This window comes from Girardinichthys multiradiatus, chromosome 1 (assembly GCF_021462225.1).
Source record: "Girardinichthys multiradiatus isolate DD_20200921_A chromosome 1, DD_fGirMul_XY1, whole genome shotgun sequence".
Lineage (NCBI taxonomy): Eukaryota > Metazoa > Chordata > Actinopteri > Cyprinodontiformes > Goodeidae > Girardinichthys > Girardinichthys multiradiatus.
In genome coordinates, this window is record NC_061794.1 from 55,579 (window position 1) to 81,873 (window position 26,295).

Genomic DNA, 26,295 nt, shown 5'->3' on the forward strand with positions numbered 1-26,295 from the left:
GCAGCTACCAGAAGGGCGCCAGCTGGAAGCACCACACTCACGGGGCATGCCAACCACCTCCCTGGGAAAGATCCAAAGCAGATGTGGAGCCTAGTAACTTACTATCGCAACCACATAGAGACTGAACAGGGTACAGGGTCTGCTGAGCACAAACAGAGGAGGAAGCCCTTCCATTTTCAGCCTCCTATGCTAACCACAGCCCCTACAGCAGCCCCAAACGTTTCCACATGCTACATTCAGGAGGTCATTACGGCTCATGAGTTGACACCACAATGACATGCTTGGGCCCATTCTCTTCGTCCCAGTCTGCCCTTTCCAACGGTACCACATATGTCCAGAACAACCTCTCCTACCCGAAGCTGGAAGCACAAACACACTCTGTCAAGATAGTGGATCAAAAACAACCCTGCCAAACGACCCTGCTCAAACCTTTAGGGCTTGTCTGGGAGACAAGAATGGTTTGGGAAGACATGGATGGGCACTTTCTCTTCGTCTCAGTCTGCCCTTTCCAACGGTACCACACATGTCCGGAAAAACCTCTCCTACGTGAAGCAGGAAGCCCAAACGCACACCAAGAGTCTCATTTGGCTGTGCTGCATCACATGCGCTGATTCTTCACATTTCACAGCCAGATCTGAACCTAAAAGAGTCTAATTTGGCTGTACTGAAGCATATGCGCTGATTCTTCACATTTCACTGCCAGATCTGATTCTAAATCAGTCTCACTTTGCTGTCATGCAGCACATAAGCTGATTCTTGAGAGTTCACAGCAGAATTTCATCCAGAATCAGTCTCACTTTGCTGTCCTGAAGCACATAAACTGATTATACACAGTGCACAGCAGAATTAATGTTAATTACTTGAGTCCTGGAGTCTAGCCATGTCACACATATCTTGCATGGGTGCCATTTTGTGGTGGATTGCTGCGTCATCCGCACACTTGACTGAAAATGAATGGGAGTCTATGGCAGCTATGTGAAGGAAGTGAGCTACAGTCACCAAACCTGGTGGAGACCTGGGGGGGCCCGGGGGCAGTATACACACCTAGTTTGGTGCATATGCCACCTTCCATACTGGAGTTATTCAAAGTGCTCTTTTACATTGAGTCAATGGCAGCTATATGAAGAAAGTCAGCTACATACGCCAAATTCACAGGGGACCTGTGGGGGCACCCTGGGAAACGAAAAACCACCCCCCAAAATCCCATAGAAATGAATGGAGTCAGGGGCGGAAGGAATCCTCAAAATTCACTGTATTTGAGGCTCTGCTGTATCGCCATACTTTCACCTAGAAACACAGTTTGACTTTCAGTTTGTAGAGAAATCCGCCGGCTCTTCAGAAATGAAAACGGTTTGTTGATAACTGCTACGGTTTCTCTAAAATTAGACTCCAAGCGACACAAAGTTTGCGGGAAAATCCCATTTCTACAGTGGAGATGGCAGTTACTAGAGTGTAGAAAGTAAGGATTTTTTCAGGAAAAATGATTTTTAACTCGCCCTCACGGCCACAAATCTCACTCTAAAGTCACTATTTTCGGTCAGTTTGTAGGGTCGGGCCTCTGCTTTCACATATCTTTAAAATTGTTCTAAGTCAAACCCCCCTCGATCGGCAAGAGTCAGTAAAATTCTGTAGACCTTCTCCCATGTATTTTCAATGAGAGTTTGACCAGTAATCCATGAGTGACACCATTTCTTTCCATCCTCCTATTTTATACTGTGAATGACGTAGAGCTATGGAAATCTCCATGATCGGGGACGAGGGATGGCTTTCGCCCACAGTTCAACAATTTTTCAAATACCATGTACGTTTCCGAGATATTAGACTTTGTTCAGGAGCATGTACAGGCATTTTTGTCTTTTTCTCCATTTTCCCTCTCTTTTCACCTAGTGTTGTGTCTTTATTACTATATTTTCAACATAAAAGGATGGTTATTATCGTTCCTCTGTCCGTTCTGATAAAAATGGTCCAAGAATAACGTCGATAGCCCTTACGGTTTCCGAGTTATGGGCAGTTTTTCGGGAGCATGTGCCGCCATGATGAGACACAAAGTGTGGTGCTGCGTGAGTGAGAAACAGCAGCTGTTGGGCGCTCATTAATTACCATAGCAACAGAACACAGCTGCCAGTGAACTTAAGTAACCTCTGACAAAGAGTGGCTCTGAGGCTGAGCTCAGGCCAGAAGCTTCCATGAGTGTTCACAATAAGTCAGTCATAGCTGACAACCAAACTAGACTTTCAAAATAAGACCTACACATACTCTAAAAACTAAAAGCCTTTTTTCACACTGAACATCAACCTTCCATATGTACTAATTTTTTTAAAGCTGATAATAGCATAAACAACTAGAACATTTCGGAAGAAATTTAGACGGGGCCTGCCTCTTGGTGCGTGCTTCTGGGACCGGAGCTTGCTATTTTTATTAAAATTCATTGTCTATGCTATTATCAGCTTAAAATATTACTACTAACTCTGGAGGACTCAGGTTTTTATTTTGAAATTTTCAGTAAGCCTTATTTTAAATGGGCAACACTGGGTGAGCTCCAACATCAGTGTGAAGCCCAGTCCTGAAATGATCTATTGTTTAAAATGTAAAGGCTTTTATTTTGTAGAGCATGTTTTGTGTTATTTTGAAAGTCCAGCATGGTTGTCCCTTCAGGTCTGGGTTAGTTCCATTAGTTAAATAGAACCCGCTTGCTATTTAAAAATTATTTTCTATGCACTTGTCAGCTCACAAAATCCATAGTAACTATGGAAGGTGTGGGCTTTTATTTTGGAAGTTTCAGTAAGCCTGTTTCAAAGGACCAGCATTGTCCCATTCCCATCACTCGGGGATCTCCAACAGTAGTGTGAAGCCCACTCCTGCAATCATCTATTGATTAAAGGCTTTTATTTTGTAGAGCCTGTTTTGTCTTATTTTGAAAGTCGAGCATGGTTGTCACTTCAGGTCTGGGTTAGTTCCATTAGTTATATAGAACCTGCTTGCTATTGTAAAACCATTGTGTATGTTATTATAAGCTTTCAAAAATCATTAGTAAGCATGGAAGGGTGATGAAAGAAATTGACCTTTAGGGTCAATCACTGTTGTCTGGATGTTGGAACAGCAGTACATGCTGTTAAAAGTTCCCTACACAACATGGCCGCCATGTACTTGCCTCCTATGAAGCTGGTCAAAGGGTTAGGGGTCAGGTCAGGTTTAAGCCATAGAAATGACTGAAAATCAATGAAAGTCAATGCAAAGTCCTCAGAAAGATAGTAACGACAGGGGATTACCGGAGGGGGTGAAAGAAGATGGAGGTTGTGGAGATATATTATGTGTGTGCATTAATCATTATGATGTTCATAAATGTATAACCTGTGTTAGTATAAGACATTGTGGCCTGCAGAATTGTTGTTGCACAAACTTGGCCTTGAGTGTGATGAAGCAGAAAATATTGAAGAACTGCATGTGTGGGAAAATTAGTGATAATGCAACTACAGAGTTACTTCCTGCTTATATCAGTAGATACGAGATGCAGCTGTGAGACCGGAACATGTCCTAATATGGTAGGCAGGAAAATGTGTGTAACGTGACTACATGTGTGAAAAAACTGTGGACAGGGCGCTGCCTATTTTCATGTGTGTTTCAATAAAAGCAATGGCCCCAGGGAGAAGCTCCGAAGTCGTCTCGGTGTGTGGTCAGATCACATGACAGAGAGCTTCCCCTGGCCAGGTATTTGAATAACATACAGCTGTCTCCGTGTGATTTATTATAATGTCTTGTGAATTCTTTCAGCTTACGGTGAATAAACAAACACGCAGAACACCCCTTGGGAGGGTGCTTCAACAAGGTCATAAATTGGTGAATGACAAGGGAGAAAGGGCAGAGAGAGGTCAAGGTCGTAAATAGATGGAGGATGGGGTGAAGCAGAAAGAAGATCAGTTTACCAGAAGAGAGTAACCAGAAGCACTCCTTATTTGGACATGAGGAACAAGTTATATTGTTGCTGGGAGACACCCACAGACAGAATGATTGTGTATGTGTACTGCATAGCAGCGAGGGGTATATAAAGATACTGTGGCGCACCTCCAAAGGAGACAACACACAGACGTTTCCAGGTACCAGTGTAAGTGTGTGTCTCCTCTATGAGTTGGGGCCTGCCATAGCAATGCAGGGAGAATAGTCAGTGGCCTGACTCCCATGCCATTGCCTGGTGACACCTATTACTACACATCTCTAAACTGGACTCTTTATTTATTGGCGACTGCCAAAGCAATGCAAGGACACATGATTACTGGTGAAACAAGAACAGGTCTAGATAGACATCTTGAACTTCTACCCTCAATCATGATGCACACCGTTCTGTTGCTTTGGTTCTGTACCTCAGCCCCACAACCTTTGGCGCTGGTCCAAGAAGCACGCACCAAGAGGCAGGCCCCATCTAAGTTTTTTCCAAAATTTTCTAGTTTATTACTATTATTATTATGTGAATGCTGAAGAGTGAATAATTTTAAACGGCAATTTCATAGACTTTTGAATATATGCTGTAGTAAGCATTAGCATTTTAGCTAATTTTAGCTTTTACATTGCTTTTTGCATTGTAGATGGGTTAAATTAATATCAGCCTTCATGCTAGTGATAGCCAGTTGTTGGACCACTTGTTGCTGAATATTGGACTACTTGCACAGACACCAGGCCTCCTGCTGCTTTCGGCCATTTTGGATCCAGGACATGGCGGCTGATATGACACGCCCCGAGTCTGACGTCACAGGGCGCTATATATGGAGGCCTCCATGTTGAAAACCCCGCTTTTCAGCTGGCAATCTTGACAAGGTTACCACGCAACTGGAGCGTCCTTGGAAGTAAAAGAGATCCCACGTGGAGTCTTCATTTATTTCTCTCTTGCGTTGGCCAACGAACAATTCATAACTGAGGTTTCTGGACTAGGAAGGCCAGCAATTTCACTTTGCCGATCGAAGACGTGAGTTTAACACGTAACTAAAAACACGGAGTTCGAGGAAACGAACCGCCATCGTGTTTCACCCCTAGTCGACTGCTGATGGTCAGATCCTATTTTTTCCTTTTCGTCAAGAAGACCAAAGGACGGGACTGACCGCTCTCTTGGAGTGTAACTGCGGACGCGCACAACGCTTCAACCCCCCCCCATTTTCCCTCTCACTCGCTGACCCAGAAGGAAGCTTCACCAAGTAAAACCCATCTTTTATTTACTCTTGTATTTCTTTATTAGAAGGCCTGGGCAGGGTCAGAGGTGTAGAGCGATCAGAATCGCTGGTTAGGATCTCATGTGTTCTGAATATGTGCATGTAACCTTGCTTATTGAAACTTTGATGGGTTATGTTGATATCTGGAGCCGCCGCGTTCCTAGATCTGCTTGTGTTTCACCATCTGAGAGTCAACGCAACCCAAGACTGGACTGTTAAAATAACCTCATGGTGAATTTTACAATTTTGCCTTTGTCTTCAACCTCACTGTGCTAGATTGCCGCCAAAAGTTAGAATCCTTTGTGCTCAGGAGTTGGGGGGAAGTTTTATAATCAGGACATCACTGAGTACAGTTGGAGCTGCACTCCAACCCCCCCCACTCTCCACTCACCACCACACCTTGTTGTCATATTCTCAATTGTGCCACAAATGCTGGTTGATTCAACACCCACTGCTGTTTTCTTTATTTTTGCTTAGATGTGTAACCCTTGTTATGTAGAATTTTGCATGTTAAGTAGGTGAAGATTAATAAATATTCACATAGATAAAGAGAGAGCGTTTTGTGTTCATTGTGTTCGTCAGTCAAAATAAGGTTAACGTTCCACACATTTCGGCAGAAACGGTCGATTAAACAGTGACATCTGCGGCAATAGTGATTAATTATTACGGAGTATTCAACGGTTGTAATTGTCAGAGGCGTTGAGCCACAATTACAACACCAGAAATATCTCTGGTCTCGATTTGTAAATGAGGATTTATGGCTAAGAAATTGATTTTGTCAGATTATGATTTGTAATTATAATTATTGATCAAGATTAATCAATCAATAATCATAAACCCAACATATCGCGTCCCTGGGTGGGCCTTAAAAAGACACACATCTATTTTCTGCAATGAAGAACGCTTATTAACCACTGCTCATGTGACGCTTGCTTGACATTGACAGATATAGCGGGTTAAAATATTATTTTAGGGTTAGAAAAGTATCTTTAAAAGGGTGATAACTTAACTCATTTGATACTTTCCAGTTAATTCTTTCAGAGAAGCAAGTTCTCTTTCGTCGTGGAATATTCAGGGTCAATTATTCTAGTTATTAAAAGTTATTAAAATGCAGAGGAAGTTACAACATCTCCAAAACTCAGCAGTAACCATGTGTTTCTATGTTATTCTCAGGACAGAACTCATGAAGGAGTATTTTTAAAACCCATCGCATGCGTAAAACCTGATGGGTTTCTCCTTCAGGCATTATTTTCTGTTGTCAGAGTTTGTATCCCATAAATCTAATGGGTAGAGACCTCATGAAAACAGGCTTAGTTTTACTGCAGATGGACTTCATACAGTCTCTGACACAGTACTTACAGTGGGGTGCAGTTTTTGTCCGCAAGTGCTAACTGATGCTTATGGAAAGTACAAATTCATTGTTTTTCACAGCAGCTGATGGGAAGAGGTTATATTAATTTTTTTCTTCCCTCTTCTGATTCATGCAGCGTGTTGATTTACACTGTACCTTATATCAGGTCCTGACAAAAAACTATGAAAGGCTTGGTTCTGCAGTTTCTTTTTTCTCCCTTTGGGGAAGGAAAGGAAACCTAATCAGTTCTGTGCTGCACAGAAAAATTTAAACACTTGTTGTTTTCTAAGATATCACCAGCTAAAAACTTTTAAAACTTTTGAGAGTAATTGGTTTTGTTAAACACATTTCCCTTGGTAAAACAAACCTTTAAAATGAGAATGGAAAAAAAATTGGGTTATTTTTGAAGGTAAGAAAGATTCTGATTGGACAGTGATACCACACAAAAATTTAACTAATCTTATGTTCCCTAAAATACTCTGCATAGAAAAGGCCTTCAGAACCGAGGAGTTATTTTCCACCACAGTACCAAGTTTTGTTTTGGAACCAAGGTTAGGATTTTTATAACGGAATAAAGATAAGTAAAATCCTTCATTTTAGGAAAAGAAAAGAAATAAAAGTCCTCTCAACACTAAAGAGAATGGTCGGCTCAAACTCCAGTCTCCTTGTTTGATTTCTTAGGGTTTAAAGATTAAAATAATACATAGGAGTAGAAAGGTACACAGGGTAATTTCAGATTACTAAATCATAAAATATTGGAACATTTATCAGCATTTGGATTATTAAAGAGGGGTTCTAGTAATAATTTTCTCCCCAACTCTCAAAATTTAAATAGTTTGAGATCTCTATGGACTATGTGCATTCATCTTAAAAAAGATCCTGAAGATTGTCATAACACAATTGATCAATTACAGCATTAAAAGATATGGCTGAGAAAACATATTCTGAAAAGAGATTGTTAAAAATAGCTCTGAATTCTTGAAGCTTCAAATTTGGCCATTTGTCTGTCTTTGATGTTTTGTCTTTGTTTTGTTGGAATAAATGTTTGTTTATATGTTGCATGAAACAATAATCCATGTTTAGAATAATGTTTCTAAATCCCAGATTGATTAAAACTTTGAGTTTTCAGGAGAGTTAAGAAGCAGCTTGTTTCTGAGGTAGGTGCATGTTAACAGTTTTGCAGTTTAAGGTTCACTAAGATGGGTTGGAATGAAGAAACTGTGGGTCCGCCCATAGGCTGCCAATCAGAGGTTAGTTCTGCCTGACTCCGCCCACCTACCAGGTTGGTTCATGCCTTTGCTGTCATGGTAACGCTCAGCACCTCCCTTCCTGAGTTTTAACACTGTTTAAGAGACAATAGAATTAAAATGCTTGTAGTGATTGTTGCCTTAAAAACATGTTTTTTTTTTTTTTGGATAATGATTAAGGATGTAGCATGACTTTTAGATTTATGTGTTTTATTATTAAAAGGTTAATGAAATAGTTTAAACTAGTTTGAAGAAATACAGGTCCTTCTCAAACAATTAGCATATTGTGATAAAGTTCATTATTTTCCATAATGTAATGATGAAAATTTAACATTCATATATTTTAGATTCATTGCACACTAACTGAAATATTTCAGGTCTTTTATTGTCTTAATACGGATGATTTTGGCATACAGCTCATGAAAACCCAAAATTCCTATCTCACAAAATTAGCATATTTCATTCGACCAATAAAAGAAAAGTGTTTTTAATACAAAAAACGTCAACCTTCAAATAATCATGTACAGTTATGCACTCAATACTTGGTCGGGAATCCTTTTGCAGAAATGACTGCTTCAATGCGGCGTGGCATGGAGGCAATCAGCCTGTGGCACTGCTGAGGTCTTATGGAGGCCCAGGATGCTTCGATAGCGGCCTTTAGCTCATCCAGAGTGTTGGGTCTTGAGTCTCTCAATGTTCTCTTCACAATATCCCACAGATTCTCTATGGGGTTCAGGTCAGGAGAGTTTGCAGGGCAATTGAGCACAGTTATACCATGGTCAGTAAACCATTTACCAGTGGTTTTGGCACTGTGAGCAGGTGCCAGGTCGTGCTGAAAAATGAAATCTTCATCTCCATAAAGCTTTTCAGCAGATGGAAGCATGAAGTGCTCCAAAATCCCCTGATAGCTAGCTGCATTGACCCTGCCCTTGATAAAACACAGTGGACCAACACCAGCAGCTGACACGGCACCCTAGACCATCACTGACTGTGGGTACTTGACACTGGACTTCTGGCATTTTGGCATTTCCTTCTCCCCAGTCTTCCTCCAGACTCTGGCACCTTGATTTCCGAATGACATGCAGAATTTGCTTTCATCCGAAAAAAGTACTTTGGACCACTGAGCAACAGTCCAGTGTTGCTTCTCTGTAGCCCAGGTCTGGGGAATGCGGCACCTGTAGCCCATTTCCTGCACACGCCTGTGCACGGTGGCTCTGGATGTTTCTACTCCAGACTCAGTCCACTGCTTCCGCAGGTCCCCCAAGGTCTGGAATCGGCCCTTCTCCACAATCTTCCTCAGGGTCCGGTCACCTCTTCTCGTTGTGCAGCGTTTTCTGCCACACTTTTTCCTTCCCACAGACTTCCCACTGAAGTGCCTTGATACAGCACTCTGTGAACAGCCTATTCGTTCAGAAATTTCTTTCTGTGTCTTACCCTCTTGCTTGAGGGTGTCAATAGTGGCCTTCTGGACAGCAGTCAGGTCGGCAGTCTTACCCATGATTGGGGTTTTGAGTGATGAACCAGGCTGGGAGTTTTAAAGGCCTCAGGAATCTTTTGTAGGTGTTTAGAGTTAACTCGTTGATTCAGATGAATAGGTTCATAGCTCATTTAGAGACCCTTTTAATGATATGCTAATTTTGTGAGATAGGAATTTTGGGTTTTCATGAGCTGTATGCCAAAATCATCCGTCTTAAGACAATAAAAGACCTGAAATATTTCAGTTAGTGTGCAATGAATCTAAAATATATGAATGTTAAATTTTCATCATGACATTATGGAAAATAATGAACTTTATCACAATATGCTAATTGTTTGAGAAGGACCTGTAGTTTTGCATGCAGAATCATTGGTGATTTATTAGATTGAAAGTTTCCCTGGTACCATTAAGCTAGCTGACAATTCAAGATATGCCAAAAGTAAGGAATATATTTTTGATAAAGAATCAGAGTTATGATTTCATACTTGGTGGGAATTATTTATGAGATTAAATTAGTAGGGTTTATGCATCTGAATTACATTAGATGTCCATTAATCTAATACTCATCTTTATACAAGACAAATTAGGATGATATGTGACTAATTTCTAAGTGAGACATTGATGAACTGAATAATTAAAGTTTGTGCTTTGTTGTTACTGGAACTGAATTGCAGTTAAAAACATCTGGATTTTTTTCTTTTTCTTTATGTTGCTTTTGTTAAATTCATAGTGACACATAGTTATGTCAGAATTCCTTTCTTTGGTTCTAGGTAATGTGATCTTGAACATTTTTGTACAAACTTTTTGCTGGATTGTTGCATGGGTTGGACCCTGCGCCAGAAGAGGGGAATGTCAGAATAAAGTAACATGGGGTTCCAAAAGTTTTAGCACTCATGGGAAAAAGGGTAGCTCATACCTCCAGTGAGGACTTAGTGACAATGCGAGAGAGACGTTGTACTTTGTTTATATAAATGGTGCATAGCTCCCTAAGACCACATTCTGAAAACCTCTCTGAAATTATGGTGTTGATTTTTAGTGAAATTTTATATCTCCACAGGTTAGACCATTTTTGAAACTCTTTGTGGGTATTCTGAAACTATGAAATGTTGACCTGTAATCAGACCTTCCTCAAACATCATGTCACATTTTTGATATTCAGAATATTTAGTTGATGGTCATTGCTAGTATATCAGGTGAAGTCAGAAGATCAATTCTTTGGATTTTGTTGGATGTTTTGATGAAGTTCATGTAGTTAAGCACTTAGGTTTGAGAATGGGACTTTGAATTGAAAATTAGCCAAGTGTTGTGAAGGCTCTACCTATTGTTCTCACTTATATGAGATTGAGACAAAGGACAGAGGCAAATCTCAGTCCTTTTGAAGTGCTGTGTGGCAGGTCTCCTAATTTGGACATGCGGATATTGCCAAGATAATTTTCTTCCACATCTTTGTGTGAAGATAGGATGTTGTTTTACTGTCAAAACCTGTCCACTGTGTTTTCTCAAGTTTCACAGACGGTGAAGGCTGCATTACCAGAAACAGCCACTTCCACTCTCCAGTCCTTTATTCCTGGCGACTGGATTCTGGTCAGAGAATCTAGGAGAAAACACAGGAAGTCCAGGCGCTGGAATGGCCCATATCAGATCCAACTAGACACCCAGGAAAGCTGCAGGAAAGCTCCAGCTCCTCCAGCTTCATCTGGCTTCCAGGACACAAGTCATCTTCTAACTGGATCATCCACGGCTGAAAGGTGTGAGGACAGCGGACCACCACAAGACAAAGAACTGTAAGCTGATCACTGGCGAGTGATTGAAGAGGTGGTTGAAGAACACTGTTCTTACAAGGGCACAATAATCCCTTGGGCAGTGCAATGTTATTTCAGAATCTACTTAAGGCCATCGCATTGCCTGAAAGTTAGAAATCACAAGGTCATTTGCCTCACTGCACACACACCACAGTGAGAGATTCTTTCCTCCCACTTTGACAGCGAGACTGACTCTGAGGAGGATATCTCGGATGCTTTTATCTAACTTTTATGTTTATTGCTTGATATTTATCATTATGGTATTATTACAAATTTGAATGTGTTCATTTCCACCGTTGTTTAGTTGGACTATGGAAGCCTAACTTCCAGCAGGTTAGAGTTCCTGTTTCTAAACATATTTCTAGAGGAGCTTCCTACGACCGCCCACCTGTACCAGACTGGTAACAGGGCAGCTTGAAGCCACTCAGGAGAGTCAGCAGGATTTTTTTGTTTTTTAAGTTGTGTTTATAATTTGTTTTCTTTGAAAAAAAACTGTTTGCTTTCAGTACCAGAAGAAAGGACATTCCACTTCAAGGTCACGATGCAGCTATATGGAAGATGGTCTGTTCTGATGCTAATGATTGGTATTGCAAGTATTTTTTATAACTTGTGTTCATGTTGGGTAAGGTACAGCAAAGACAATGTGTGGTTAATCTGACTAATAATATTCATCAGCGGATTCGAAGAGAGATTCATCACTTTTCTGACTACTGTGATCATACTGATAATGTATGGTGGCAACTGATGCATCAAAACTGTGAGGAATTGTACTGTAAGAAAAAGCAGAAATGTTAGTAAATTTTCTAGTGAGACTAATTTAACGTGTGCTTCTACAGGAACTCTTTATAGAATTCGGGGTATTAGAAATCCGATTAAAGATCCAGATATTTGTATTACACAGGAGGAAAGTACACCTTATTTCCTTGAAAAGACGGAGGGTTGTAAAACTATTATACCAGTTTCATGTGCCTTGACCCACATTAATACATCTAGACCTTGTCCTGTCAGGACTGATCCTTATACTATTTCAGAATATTTGGCTCCAGATCCCTTTGTGTTAACTCTTAATCTTACAGCCTTACCGGATGGAGGTTAATTGTATGGCATGGCAGGTAAATTAACCAGGGTTCTTGTTACTTTTCCTAGTAGAGATGGGTTTTCGTGTCCTAAGAACATGGGTTGGATGTGTGGAAATAGATCATATCTGTATCTGCCTGCTACTTGGTCTGGAGTATGTTATCTAGCTCATTTACTACCTACGGTCACAACTTATACTTCAATCAGCCTAAGCTATTAGAACGATGAGTTTGCAAACTAGAATGGCTTTGGATTATCTGTTGGCTGAGAGGGGTGATGGTTTTGAAGAATTTTCCTTTAGTTGTGATTATCTTGTAATCAGAAGAAAGGAGTGTGATGGAAATTCTTGCAGTAAGTATTCCACAGTGTATGACCTTTGGTTTACCTCACTCCAGTGAACATCTGTGTTAGAGGAGGAAGTTGTAAAAGCCATTATTAGAAGTTTAATGGTTAAGGGCATTTGTTAGGGTGATGCCTCAGGGAGAGTAGATGGTTGTTCCTAGGTAACCTAGTCACCTCTGAACCCGAGAAGGGTCTGGGGTCATAAAACACAGACTCTTTGAAGTATTGAGATAACACTGTCATGTTCTGGTATAAATACTGTGTGTAAATGTTGATCGGGGCTCTTTTTCACTGACTAACCACAGTGTCAGGGTCTTCAAACGCTGAATGCCTTTGAATAAAACTTATAAAGACAAAGTCCGGATTTTCTCTTGTTATGAGTCAACTTCTACCCACTTTGATAAGAAAATTCCACAACATTAGCTTTTAGAATAAAGAAGACTGGATACATATAGGCATCCCACCCCTTATTATTTGTAAAAAATTTATGAAAACAATGTGTTCCACTTCTTCCATCAGTTATAATACCAATAAAACCCATTAAAGTTTAGAATTCAATTTAATTCAGTTTTATTTATATAGCGCCAATTTACAACACATGTCGTCTCAAGGCACTTCACAAAGAGTTTGGAATGCAGGGTTGTTGGGGAGGTTAGATTAAACTACTGAGTTTTAGAGTTTGGCCATTTTAGAATGGGCTATGTGTAGGGGTACTAAGTAAAATAATAAACTGATAAAGTGCGTCCCTGTTGAGCCCACTGGTGGCCATTGTTATACTAAAAAAAGGATTGGGGGTACTTCTCTGTCAGACTGATAATAACCATTGGAAAAGAGAAGGAGTCGCACAAGTAGCAGATACTTGTGAAAAAGTATGTGAAAAATTTCTGAGGAGTATAGAAAGGCACAGTATCATCAATGGGCACCATGGATAAAAGTTTATGTTACATGTCCTGTATTTGTGGCTAGCAAATAAACTATAGTTTGAATGATAGATACTGAAAGTTTCTATTTCCTGCCTATGTAAAACAGATTTATTTAGAGTGACTTACATGGTAACAACTATTTAAAATCCAAGAAACAATGCTGGCGTTTGTTTTACATTACAGTGTTACCTTACTGAGTTATGTTTTAATTGATAATGATGCTTAGTGTAACTGAGCTAGGTAATGAACAGAACATTGTACAACCCTAGATGACTGTTATTGTAATAACCTTTTAAAAGATAAGAAACAAGTTAAAGCTTTTTCCTTATCTGCTTTAACATAGTAACAACAGCTCTTACCTGGTAATATTTAGCAATTTACTGCCTATTGCTCACTATTTACTGTTGGTAAATAGTGAGCAGTTTAGAGATTATTAAACAGTGTTTTAACGGTAACTACTATAATTAGTTGGCAGAATAAAGTAATACAAAGTAACTTACTAAGTAGATACTAGTCAATTACATGGGAATTAGTGGACTGTGAAGGTTTTTCAATTAACACTTTTTACTTTACTTGTGTTATTTATTAAGTAACAATGCCCATACTTGAGTAGAATTTTTGGCTACTCTACCCATCTTTGCTCATTTTGTCAGGATCTGCCAGTTTGGGCTTTGTTTTATTTTGCTGTTAAGAGTTTGTTCCCTTTGTTGAATAGTTTACCTATGTTTAGTTATTCCTTCTGTTATCCTGGTGTTTGGTTATAGTTCTGTCTGTACTTCAGCACCTTTAGTTCTAGTGGTTCGTCCTTCTTTGTTCTTAGATCCCCTTTTGTTATTGTTTACTTAGTTGTTCTCCTCAGCCTTACTTCTAGTATAGTTTTCTCTTGCTTAGATATTTGTGTTTATTTCTCCCTTCACGGTTTATTATTCTAGTATAGTTCTCTGTGTTAGCCCCTTCTGTTTCAGTTCTTTTCTGGCAGTAATAGTATTTGATTATTTGTTCCTGCTAGGTATAATTTCAACTTATTTTTTATGTTTAGGTCATTTGTTATCTAAGCTCTTCGCTTTCTCTTCTCCCCCTGTTTAGTTCATTATTTGTTGTCTCTTTCTTACCCAGTCTCCAGCTTCCTGGTTTCTAGTTTGTTTACGTTTCCAGTCTAGTTTAGTTCCTCGTGTCCCTGCGTTCCTCAGCATTAGTCACCATAGTAACCACCTTCCCTCAGTCTCCACAGCCGGTTCCCGCACCTGTTGTTACTTCTCTTCTGATCACCTTAGCTTCCCTCTCATTGGTCTACTCCTCTCCTCTCCCTGCATATATACCTGGTTGTATTCATTTGGTCCAAAACAACCGCAGACCGTGACATGTTTAGGGTTTGCTCATCAAAAATAGTTAATGGCTTTGTTGTGATATTTATTCATTCAAGGATTTCCACTATCCAGCACTCTCACCTACATTGTGATTCTAAGATTCATATTTCATGAATAAATATAAATAATTGAATTCCTTGATTATTTTGTGAGATTGGCTAGTATTCAGGAAGAGAGCAGTGGTAATGTGACCTACATGTGTAACACAGTTAATGACTAATGACTGTTTTGCAAGGTTAATGACATATTACCAAGCCAGTAAGTGTGTAGCTAAGGAATAAAGTCAGATAATGTAAACAACTGTGCAAATCTCTGACTACAAACACAACCTGTTACAGGTAGAAAAAAATCAAGAAAATCACCCACAAATGCAGAATGTATTTGAGTTATGTGTTCAAAAGAATTTATTGGAAGAAAAGATACAGCCAGGTATAAAATGTAAGGTAAAAAATGAGATTGTTTTGATATATATAGACAGTCTCAAACTCCTTTATAGCTCTGGCAGATTTAGATTCACAGATCATTTAATTCACCTTAGCAGTTTTCTTGTAATTAAAATGGACAAAAGGCACCTATGAAAAAATAATTAGACATGAGAATCAGTTTTGACAAAAATATTTTCTTATGTAAAAAAATAATTAATAGATAGATGTTGAGCTCTGTATGTTATTAAAAGTTTCATTTAAACCATCGCTTGTCTTTTAGATCTGATCCACCAAAGTGTTTAAGCAGGCTTTTAATACAGTGAATTTAATTTTATTTAATTTTTTACCAATCTGCATCGGGCCGGGGTTGTTGCTTTACAACTGCATGGATGATTTACAATAACTACTAAACACTGATTAACAATTTGTTTTTCTTTTTTTTTTTTTATCATCAGGTAAACTCATATCAGATAACTACAGAACATGTTAGTAAAAAATTTATTTATTAAAACAAAAAAGAAATTGATAATCAGTCCTCTGATTAGTGGTCTGATCAGTACTGCATTAAAACATTTGTCTTACAGAACTATGGTGAAACAGCTAATAATTAATCCCAACACAAACTTAACGTCACAAATTTCCAATAACAATAAATCGGTTTTATATTGTGGTACTTGCTGTTATTCACCACATACCTATTAAAAGTTTTATGTTCACTTTCAGCCACCACAAACAGATGACAGGTAACGGGAGATCCCAGACAGCCGGGGTGAGGTCTTGCAGTGGTTAGTGGGGAAGTTCCTGTCCAGCCACCCAATTAGCTTAACAGGCAGACCAGCTTGAATGCAGAGCTCTGCTGTTCCGAAAATTCCCAAAAAACATTTAAAAGTAAGCTCATTCTTGATTAACTGACTACAGAGATCAAGATTTGAGGTCTACTTTCTAGTTTAAAAACATCCTAAAACTACTTTTTGTGAGAAATTAATGGTATAAAAACAATTAATTGGTATTGTAACCTCTCCCATTAATGCAGCTACTGATGCCAAGCCTCGCTGCCCACAACCCCTTTAACAAATCCCTGGGAAAGCTGAAAAGACCTACTCCAGACCAGGGCCACTTACCCATGAAAGTAAAGCCACAGGAAAATGAAATTATCCGGGTAAATTTGTATTAAAATGCAACCTGGGCTTCAAAGCATGAGGCTTTCCCAAAGCCTGGGACATTGTAGAGGAAATGGAAAAGGGGTTAATACCGTTTATGTTTTATGTTGGTACAATGAAACTTTTTCTGAAAAAAAAAAATGTTTTTTGTCCTTTTTTACTCTCAGAAACATGTAGCCGTATAACCAGTCTAACTTTTATCTGAAATATTTCTGAAAAAAAAAATCCAGCTACTCAACTCAGAAATATTCTACAGAAAAGATTTGTTTGAAAAGTTCCCATTAGACTTTAGACCTCAGATTAAGCAAAGAGACAACGCCAGTGAAGATTACTAACGGTTTAGTTAGGAAATACATTTCCTGTGTTATCATGCAGTTATTTTTATTCATGAAGTCTGACAAAAGGGATCAGTTAATCGGATAACATGCATATCTTAAAGACTGAAAGATTTTCGGGCTGCACAGTGGCTGTGTGCACTGTTGCCTTGCAGCAAGAAGGCCATGGGTTCAGCTCCAGGGCAGGGGTCTTTCTGCATGGAGTTTGCATATTCTCCCCGTGTGGGTTTCCTCCGTGTAATTGGCCTTCTCCCACAGTCCAAAAACATGACTGTTAGGTTAATCTGTCTTTCTAAACTGCCCTTAGGTGTGAATGGGTGTGTGCATGGTTGTCCTGTGTTTCTCTGCGTTGCCCTGCGATGGACTGGCGACCTGTTCAGGGTGTAACCCGCCTCTCATCTGTCGACCGCTGGAGATAGGCACCAGTTCGCCCATGACCCTGAATGGAAGGAATATATAGAAAACAGATGGGTGAAACATTTTCTAATGCTATATTATTGTTCGGAGCTGAACACCTTAGAAATGTACTAATAGTAAATTGAGTATCCTAAATTACATTACATTACTTTGGGATCCAGCACCACTGTCAGGAACCTCCACACATCCCAGACACAAACTGTTTAGACTTTCACTGTCAGGTCAGCGCTATAGAGCACCGTTTGCAAAAAACAGCCACCACAGAGACAGTTTCTTCCACCAGGCTCTCTTATGAACACAAAATACCTTACAGCCCACCTTTCAGCTACTCTGCTGTGGAACTAAATAAGCATATTTGCACTACAACAACGTGCCTTTATTTTTTGCTTCATACAAAAGGCTGTACATACACATGCTTGTACATATATTTATAGTAAATGTCTGTACGCTCTAAGTGCTTAAAACCAAAGCCAATTTCCTTGTTTGTGCACATTCTTGGCCAATAAAGCTGATTCAGATTTTTTGGGACAAAGATGTATCCTTTAAAGCCCACATAAAATACATTTTCAGGACCACTTTCTTTCACTTATGTGTTACACAGATAGGAAAAACTAGTGCATGTCTTTGTTTCTTCTAGGTCGGGCTACAGCATTTCTTGATAATCAGGAGACCTCAAAAGCTTTAAGAAAAATATTCAGCTACTCTAAAAAACTTTATAAGGAAAAATGTGATTTATGGGCCCCTGTCAGATGATTTACGATGCCTGGTCAGAAGATCAAAGGGTTTTATGAAAGTCATAAAGGTTTATGACTTCCACCTGTTAGAAGATCAAAGGTTATTTATTTACCTACATCAGTAAATAGCATTAAGACATATAGGTGTTAGCAATTCTCACACTTTTTGTCAACTTTCCCACGCCCTCTGTCACAACATCAAAGGTTATTTATTTAGCTTCATCAGTAATTAACATTGCTGTGATGCATTGGCGACCTGTCCAAGGTGTGCCCTGTCTCTCGCCTGTAGATTGCTGGAGATAGGCACCAGCTCCCCCAGTGACCCACTATGGAATAAGTTGTGTGGAAGATGAATGAATGAATAATTAACATTAAGACATATAGGTGTGAGCAATTCCCACACTTTTTGGCAACTTCTCCACACAATCTATCAGGACATCAAAGGATCAAAGGTTATTTATTTAGCTTCATCAGTAAATAACATTACTAGGTGTTAACAATTTCCACACTTTTTGTCAAGTTCCCCACGTCATCTGTCAGGACATCAAGGGATTAAAAGTTTATTTATTTAGGAATTAACAATAGGACATATAGGTGTTAGCAAGTTCCAGACTTTAGGACGACTTTCCAATGCCAACTGTCTCTGTGTTAGATCAGGAATTAACATTAGGACATATAGATGTTAACAAATCCCAGACTTTAGATGTTTTGTTGTTATTATATATCATCAATTTACCAAGGAGTTTAGTAAGCTACTGTAAGGGATGACTGCAGTTTACAGTTTGAAGGTGTGGGATGAATGTAGCCATCACTGATGGATTTATAGCACCTGACTGAACACCAGAATCTGCTATTGTTTTCAAGCACTACAGAGAAATGTCAAGGAAAGGACAGGAAGGTTATAACTCCCTTAGCACATTTCAAAATTAATATATTCATGAAAGGCACTTTAGTTTATGCCAATGTAAAACAAACAATAATCAGTAGTCACAAAAATGAAATCCTTCAATTCAGTGTTTACTGTTACGTCAAGTTGAAGAACGCAAAACATTCTTTGTGGAATGGTGAATAGTTTGCAATTTAAAAAGTTGACTGGACCCAAACTGAGAAGCGGAGTTAAAATTCAGATCAAGTTTGGCAAACATATCCTGTAGGTTTTTTTCACACTGTCTATTGCAATAGTCAGTATTTGTGACTGGCGATGGCCACCTGCCTGTTTTCTAGCAGGATTTAGCACAGAAGTTAACCAGCTGTAGGTTTAGAAATGATAAAGATTAATCCAAGAGTTAATTAATTACATTTTTTTTAGTAAAAATCAATTGTGCTTAATACATAATATTGGCTTCACAAATACATATACACAGAAAAAAAACATGAATTATAAACATAGTGATTAAGTTGATTAATCAGCTAGGGGTTTATGATAGAAACTGTCACAGCTATAATATGAGATTGTTCAAAGATTTTTATTTTATTTGAAGTACAGTTTGACTGGTTACATGATAAGACTTGTGTTAATGGCAAAGTGAAGGTCTAATACAATTAATAAATTAGCAAGTCTTGGAACATTTCTTCCAAGAAAAAAAAGCAGAGGAAGAAAATCTGTACTGCTTTTTTTTATAAATGATCAGTCAAATATTTTGTAGTTGTTTACAACCTAACATCATACTAAACAAGAAAAGCTGAAAACCAGACTGCTACACAGTTTCATGTTTCTTAAACTGTTATATTGCTGAACAGTACATGAAAGATGTGCAGTTACAAAAAATGCACTTGTATTTTTAGCTATTCAATGATTGTCATACTAATCTGTTAATGGTCCTAGAGTATTACCAATTTTGTGTGTTAAAGTGCTAAATGATAAATAGATTTGATTTGTTTAATGTTCGGTTGACCAATGTTTGGTTTAGCCAACGTTCAACAATGTTGCAGGAGTGTTTTTACTGTTCAACTTGCATGATAAAGAAAATGTGAGACCTCTCTCCATTCAAATGGGCACCTTGTCTACATGGTGAACTGAAAAGTCTGAGGTTAAAACCCACCTCCTTCCTTCCCTTGGTTAACCTTATTTCTCTGCCTTCTCTGAGTACTCCCTTTATCTAAGAAAGACTCTTTTGATTGAGAAAAGATTGAAAAATAAATGCAGATTTCTAAAAAAGACTAGAAATATGGGTGCTTATCATAAAAGATTTTCCCTTTCATAATGGCATCCTTAGAATGTCTAAGTGATCATACAAGTTTGGACCGGGCTCAGAGGTAAGACAACATTTATAGTTTTATTCACAGCTTCATTTGCAATGATGTGAGTAGGCACTTAAGTACATCTTTCATTGCAAACAAAACATGTTCATTGCACCTTTGCACAAATTAGGGTTGATTTACAATAAGAGATTTTCTGTGTTAATAGGTTGAATTGAGCTAAATTCACGCCTGTCACTTTTATAAACACTGAATCTAATAAATTAACTTTTCACATTAAACTGCATAACCACCTTTTCATCCCAGAATAAGAAACAGGTGATGGACATAAACAATATGTGGTGTTATCATGACTAAAGGAAATTTGTACAAAAAAAAAGAGTGGCTGAATTGCTTGTCTATAAAAAAAGATATACCCAAAATTATTATTGCGAATGATGTTGTTTCCTGTTGGGAGCTTTGTAGTCTTTCTTTTAGGTCAATTGTTATTATTAATCTATTTTACTTTACTCAAGACCTACAAGGCTTTTTAGAAGTTTATAGATCATGACCAATCGCATTTAACTGCTGGGTTCAAGTTCAAGATTTGGCAGAATCATTAGATGAATCTCACCCACTAAAAAACAAAACATTCATTATCACCAGATCTCTGTGAGCATTGCCTATTACTTTAAAACCACATTTTTTGATGGACGTAGTCAAATAAATCCTAGGTTTACTAGTGTTTACTACAGAAGAAAACACATAGATTCCTATTGTAATCGTCTTGGCTGAAGTTGGGGAGTTGGATGGAGGCCATATTTCATATGATAACAACGAAACACCTGTTGTCCTAAAGACTGGGATTTGCTAACACCTATATGTCCTAATGTTAATTCCTGATCTAACGCAGAGACAGTTGGCATGGGGAAGTTGTCCTAAAGACTGGGATTTGCTAACACCTATATGTCCTATTGTTAATTCCCGATGAAGCTAAATGATCCTTTGATCTTCCAACAGGTGGAAGTCATGAACTTTTACAACACCAATTAAACCCCTTGATAGTTTGATCGTCTAACAGGTGGAAGTCATAAACATTTATGACTGTCATATATCCCTTTGATCTGCTGACCAAGGGTTATCAATCATTTGACGAGGGGGGCATAAATTACAATTTGACACAATATATCTAATTATTTCTCTAATTATTGTTCACTTGACTTTTTCTGTATTAAAATTTTTGAAATGTTTTTACCGGTGATATTTTTGTCCCTTCCTTCTCTGGTACTCTGCTTCATCCACTGTCCAGACAGCTCCTTTTTCTCCTTCTGCTCGTATGAAACACTTGTGAAGGCTGAGATTGTGACGTATTGCATTCTGGGAAAATGAATGAGGAAAGGGTTTTTTGCCATAGCTAACATTGTGTTTAAGTTAGAGACATTAAAAAGTGAACTGAGTAAATGTGTTAAACCTTCCATGTAGCTGTGTTGTGTCTGAAGTAGAAGAACATGGTAGTAAACCAGTTGTAAATCTCACTCAGAGTCCTCTGTTTGTCTGGAGACTCCAAGATAGACTGCAAAGTGCAGAACATGGGCCACATATATTGGTAAGTTGTTTACAACATGACAGAGTGTCCATACACATTTACAGTAATACCAAGTCCACCGCTAACTATTGTTATTTACAATGATACAGCAGTGATCTGAAACTTGAAGTCATTGTTTTTATTACTATGCTCATATTTTGAATAAAGTTGAATTTCATTACCCATCTTATCAGGTAAGCATAGGTGTGTGGAGGCCTGATGTTGTTGTATTTGTAGCATTCAATACCCGGGAACAGAGCTGCAAAACAACGATTACAGGTCAACAAACGATCAAAGAAATAACAATTTTGATCCCTCTCACTGCAGCTACTGCAGGGGAACAGTCCACACAACAATACAACTGTTATCAGAATCTAAAGTCTGAAGGATTTGCATTTCCCATAACAGATCATAAGCAGGTTGTCAGTTAGGATGGATCCTCCTTCGTGGTATCATGTAGAAAGCATCTCCAGTGGGATCTCCTTGTCTTGCCAGGTACGATGGGTTTCATTAAAATTGCTCAGATACATATTTTTTCTTGTCAGAGAATAAAACTTTCTTTGATGTCCAATGTTAGGTGCTCCTTTGTGTTCCAAATGTAATGGTTATCAATCTGAAGCAGACTGGGATATGATTTTACTTAAACCCATGTAAATACTCATGTCGAATTACTGCTCTTTAGAGTTAATGATCAAGCTTCTAAACTATTTACAGGTCCCTTCAGCAAGACCTTGAGTAAAACCCTATGACAACTTGTTTTAAAATATCTTTCTCTATTAAAGGTAAAAAAAAAGAACAATTATTTTTTGGGTTTTCACATGATTAGACAACATGTTTGAGACAATGATGGGCTGCCCAGCCAACACACAGAACCAAAATGTTGTCTCCATGTCTCCAGTCCACATAGCAGACAAGTTTAAATTCAATTGGGATGTTTTCTTCCCCGTAGCATTCTTTGAACATACAGGGATTCAGTATCCTCTAAATTGTTTACAACTCTGTCATAAATTCCAATAACAGGAACCTCAGTTGATTTTGGGCATGAGGCCATGCCCAAAATCCTTACTCCAGTGAGGTATTTAGAAATCTAAATTCTGGCCATGAGTTTCCCCTTTCAGGGAGACAAAGATGCATGGATATAAATATTTTGAAATGAAAGGCCAATCAGAATAAAAATGCATCATGAAAATTTCTCCCCGCTCTCTCATCCTGTAACACAGGAAGAGCAACATCATGCATTGCTGAGCCTTTAGCTTAATTATAATAATGCCTCAACCTCTCTCATAACCTGCCACATTCTGGGAACTCAGAACACTCAGAAGCAGTGCACCTTTTTCTGTGGTTGTTTTAGGAAAATTTGACAATTTTGCACATGTGAAAGATTAAACCTTTATATTAGTATTAATCATTGTATCAGTGTGATTACTAATAACTCATTCATCATGTTGTGATAAAGAAGGTGAAGATTGCACCTCCTGGCAGGGAAATTACTTGGCTCAGTCAATGACAGCCCAGGGCACTCCCTATCATCTTTTCTTTTGAGTCCTGTGATTAATTGTAGGGTCCCTTTACAGAAATGGAGGAAGAAATGCAAGAGTGGAGAAGCTTAATTGCACAATTAAGTGCTGAAAATGAGAAGCTGCGCCAGGAACAGGTGTCAGCGAAGTCTGGACCTAGTGTTGCACACTCAAAAACAGGGTCACCATCTTCTATGAGCCCTTCTGTAAGTTTGTTTTTCGGCTACGTGACAGAAAATGTCCTATGTTCAGGGGAAAAGGAGGCATAGGATTAATTCAATGGCTCAAGGAGGTACAGGCCTGGATGAAATTATGTCATTGTCTGCCTCTGATCAGCCTTTATTTTTATTTGATTACTTGGAGGGCTGCATGGTGGCGCAGTTGGTAGCACTGTTGCCTTGAAGCAAGGTCCTGGGTTCGTCTCCTGGCCAGCTATCTTTCTGCATGGAGTTTGCATGTTCTCCCTGTGCATGCGTGGGTTCTCACCGGGTACTCCGGCTTCCTCCCACAGTCCAAAAACATGACTGTTAGGTAAATTGGTCTCTCTAAATTGTCCTTAGGTGTGAATGAGTGTGTGCATGGTGGTTTGTCCTGTTCGTCTCTGTGTTTCCCTGCGATGGATTGGCGACCTGTCCAGGGTATACCCTGCCTCTCGCCCATAGACTGCTGGAGATAAGCGACAGCTCCCCCGTGATCCACTATGGAATAAGTGGTATATAAGATGAATCAATGAATAAATACTTAGAGGGAGAGGCACACAACGAAATAAAGTTTCACTATTTTGCAGCGCGAGGACCCTGTTAAAACTGTTGCCTTTTTACAGGAGCTGTTAAGCTGTTACAAATCGTATGTTGCACTGTAAGAGGCATTGTTTTCTTGACGTCAGCGAGATGGTGAAACACTAAAGGAGATTTTGCTGGCTTTATGGAGGGTGTAAAGCACCATGTTCCTAGAGATTTTCAAAATGCTGAAACACTGCTGAGTGTCCAATTTGTTGAACATTTGTTTGACGGGGCTTTTCATTGTGAGTTAAAGCAGGTTGTGCACAGCCAGCCGACGGGCACCTTGCTTGAGGTCCCTTAAGCACTTGGTGCACAGACCTGTTTTTAAAGGGCTGTTAATTCACCCCAAGCTTCTGAATTGGCCAAATAAGGGAGCATCACCTGCAAGTGCAGCTTAACTTTCTAGAGTTGGCCATTGATGGTGGTAAGATGGTGCCACAATGTGGGGTATTCAATTTAATTCAAAAATACTTTATTAATCCCGAAGGGAAATTAAATGTTGTTTTAGCTCATATTATGAAGGTTTCTTTAAAGAGCTGCTGTAAATGCTGATGGCTGTGGGCAGGAAGGATCTCCTGTGGTGGTCTGTCTTACAGCAGATCTGAAGAAGAAGACAATGTTGCTGAACAACAGTCTAATGAAGAGGATGCTCAGGATTCTCCATAATGTTCCTCATTTTGTGAAGCATCCTTCTTTGCATCCTATTAGCTTGTTGACCTATTGCAAGTTCCTGGCTCTGATGCTGCTTCCCAGCAGATGGCAGAAGAGATCACACTCTCCACAACACACTTATAGAAAATATACAGCATCTTGCTGCAAACACTGAAGGAACTAAGCTTCCTTAGGAAGTTCAGTCTGCTCTGTCCCTTCTTGTAGATGGCTTCACAGTTGCATCTCCACTCCAGTCTGTTGGCCAGGTGAACACTGAGCTATTTATACTCCTCCACCACCTCCACTTCTTCTCCCATGATGGAAATCTTGTTTGACCTATTTCTGTTTTTCTTAAAATCTACAATCATCTCCTTTGTTTTATTTACATTTACATCCCCCTGCTATTGTGTCTTTGCAGGTCCCAGGTGTTTTAGGGATAAATGTGATTAGTCAATGTTATGGTGAGCTTTTTAGACATCATGGTGAAAGCTTGTTTAATTCACCTGCTGTCTCAACCGTGTGTGTCTAGGGTATGACTAAAACCCATGATGATGTAACTGGTGATGTGAAGGTATGTGGCAAGAAGGCTCATTGTATTTCTCGTGGCACAATAAAGATTATGTCAGTCACATGTTCTGAGAGATACTCAGGTATTGCTGTGTTATTTGAATCTTTGGATTCCAGCCTTTGAGCTGGAGTTCTTGTTTTACCAGTTTTGGTTCAAGTCGTAAGCTTATGTCCCAATTTTAAATGTGTGTACTACTGATATGTCATGTGGTCAGTTTGCCTGCAGGTGTTCAAGAAGTAGGTGGTGTACGAGCATTACTCAAAGTATAGCTCAGTCGTTTCTGCATATGATAGCTTCTCTTAGAAGACATATATGTTAAATTGTGTTACAGGCACATACCACGAGAATATAAAGCTGTCAACCACTTGAGAGAAAAGTAATTAGAGAAAGCAGCAGCCATTATGCAAGTCCCATTGTGCTGGTTAAGAAGGATCAGACTTTATGTATGTGTGTGGGTTATAGGCATCTAAACTGTAAAACTAAAATGCCTTTCCCCTCCCTCATATCGAGAAGTCCTTGGATGCACGAGGGGATGTACAATGGTTTTGCACTCTAGATTTGGTGAGTGGGTATCACCAGGTGCTAGTTACAGAGGCCGACCAGGCTATAACTGCATTTCGCTCATTCGGACTCAGAAATGGATTTCTATTTGGAACAAACACTACCCAAATATCAGCTACTATCAGGTAGGAAGCCATTAAGGCTTTCATAAGAGGACAGATTATGATTATTATTATGAATATTAATACCATTATTATTATTATTATTTTCCTTTTATTTTCCTGTTGTCTGAGGGCCAAAAAGAAGTCCAACAGGTTTAATTTTAAAGTGGAACATTATGGCTAAAGCTATAATGCTTGGCTTGATATATACAAAAAAACAATATTAGAAACTGCTTTTGGATTATTTCAATTGCAATGACAGACAGAAATGGAAAGGAAAAAAACAAAGAAACTAGAACGAGAGGGAGGTCGAGCAAAAAGGAAAATGGAAGAGAAGATAAAAATAATAGAAGAGTGAAAGAAGGGTGAAAAGAATACAAGATAATACCCTAGAAGACTGCTTCTGCACCTGTAGAAACATATATAACAAAAGCAGTGTAACCGGAAAGCCCAAGGTACTAATGAATGCATGATGTATTTGGTGGTAACTGTGGCTC

The 26,295-nt window shown here is 38.9% G+C and overlaps 1 protein-coding gene across 1 annotated transcript in view; it reads right to left on the minus strand.

The window, feature by feature from the left end:
• Positions 1 to 17,007: 17,007 nt before the first annotated feature.
• LOC124879567 (forkhead box protein P3-like) overlaps positions 17,008 to 26,295 on the minus strand; it is a 28,359-nt gene continuing 19,071 nt past the window's right edge. Inside the window, exons 3-6 of the mRNA XM_047384264.1 lie at positions 21,801 to 21,877; positions 21,505 to 21,606; positions 21,289 to 21,410; positions 17,008 to 17,143 (exon numbers count right to left, since the gene is read on the minus strand). Coding sequence (XP_047240220.1) covers positions 17,008 to 17,143; positions 21,289 to 21,410; positions 21,505 to 21,606; positions 21,801 to 21,877 — 437 coding nt within the window. The remainder of the gene's footprint in view (positions 17,144 to 21,288; positions 21,411 to 21,504; positions 21,607 to 21,800; positions 21,878 to 26,295) is intronic.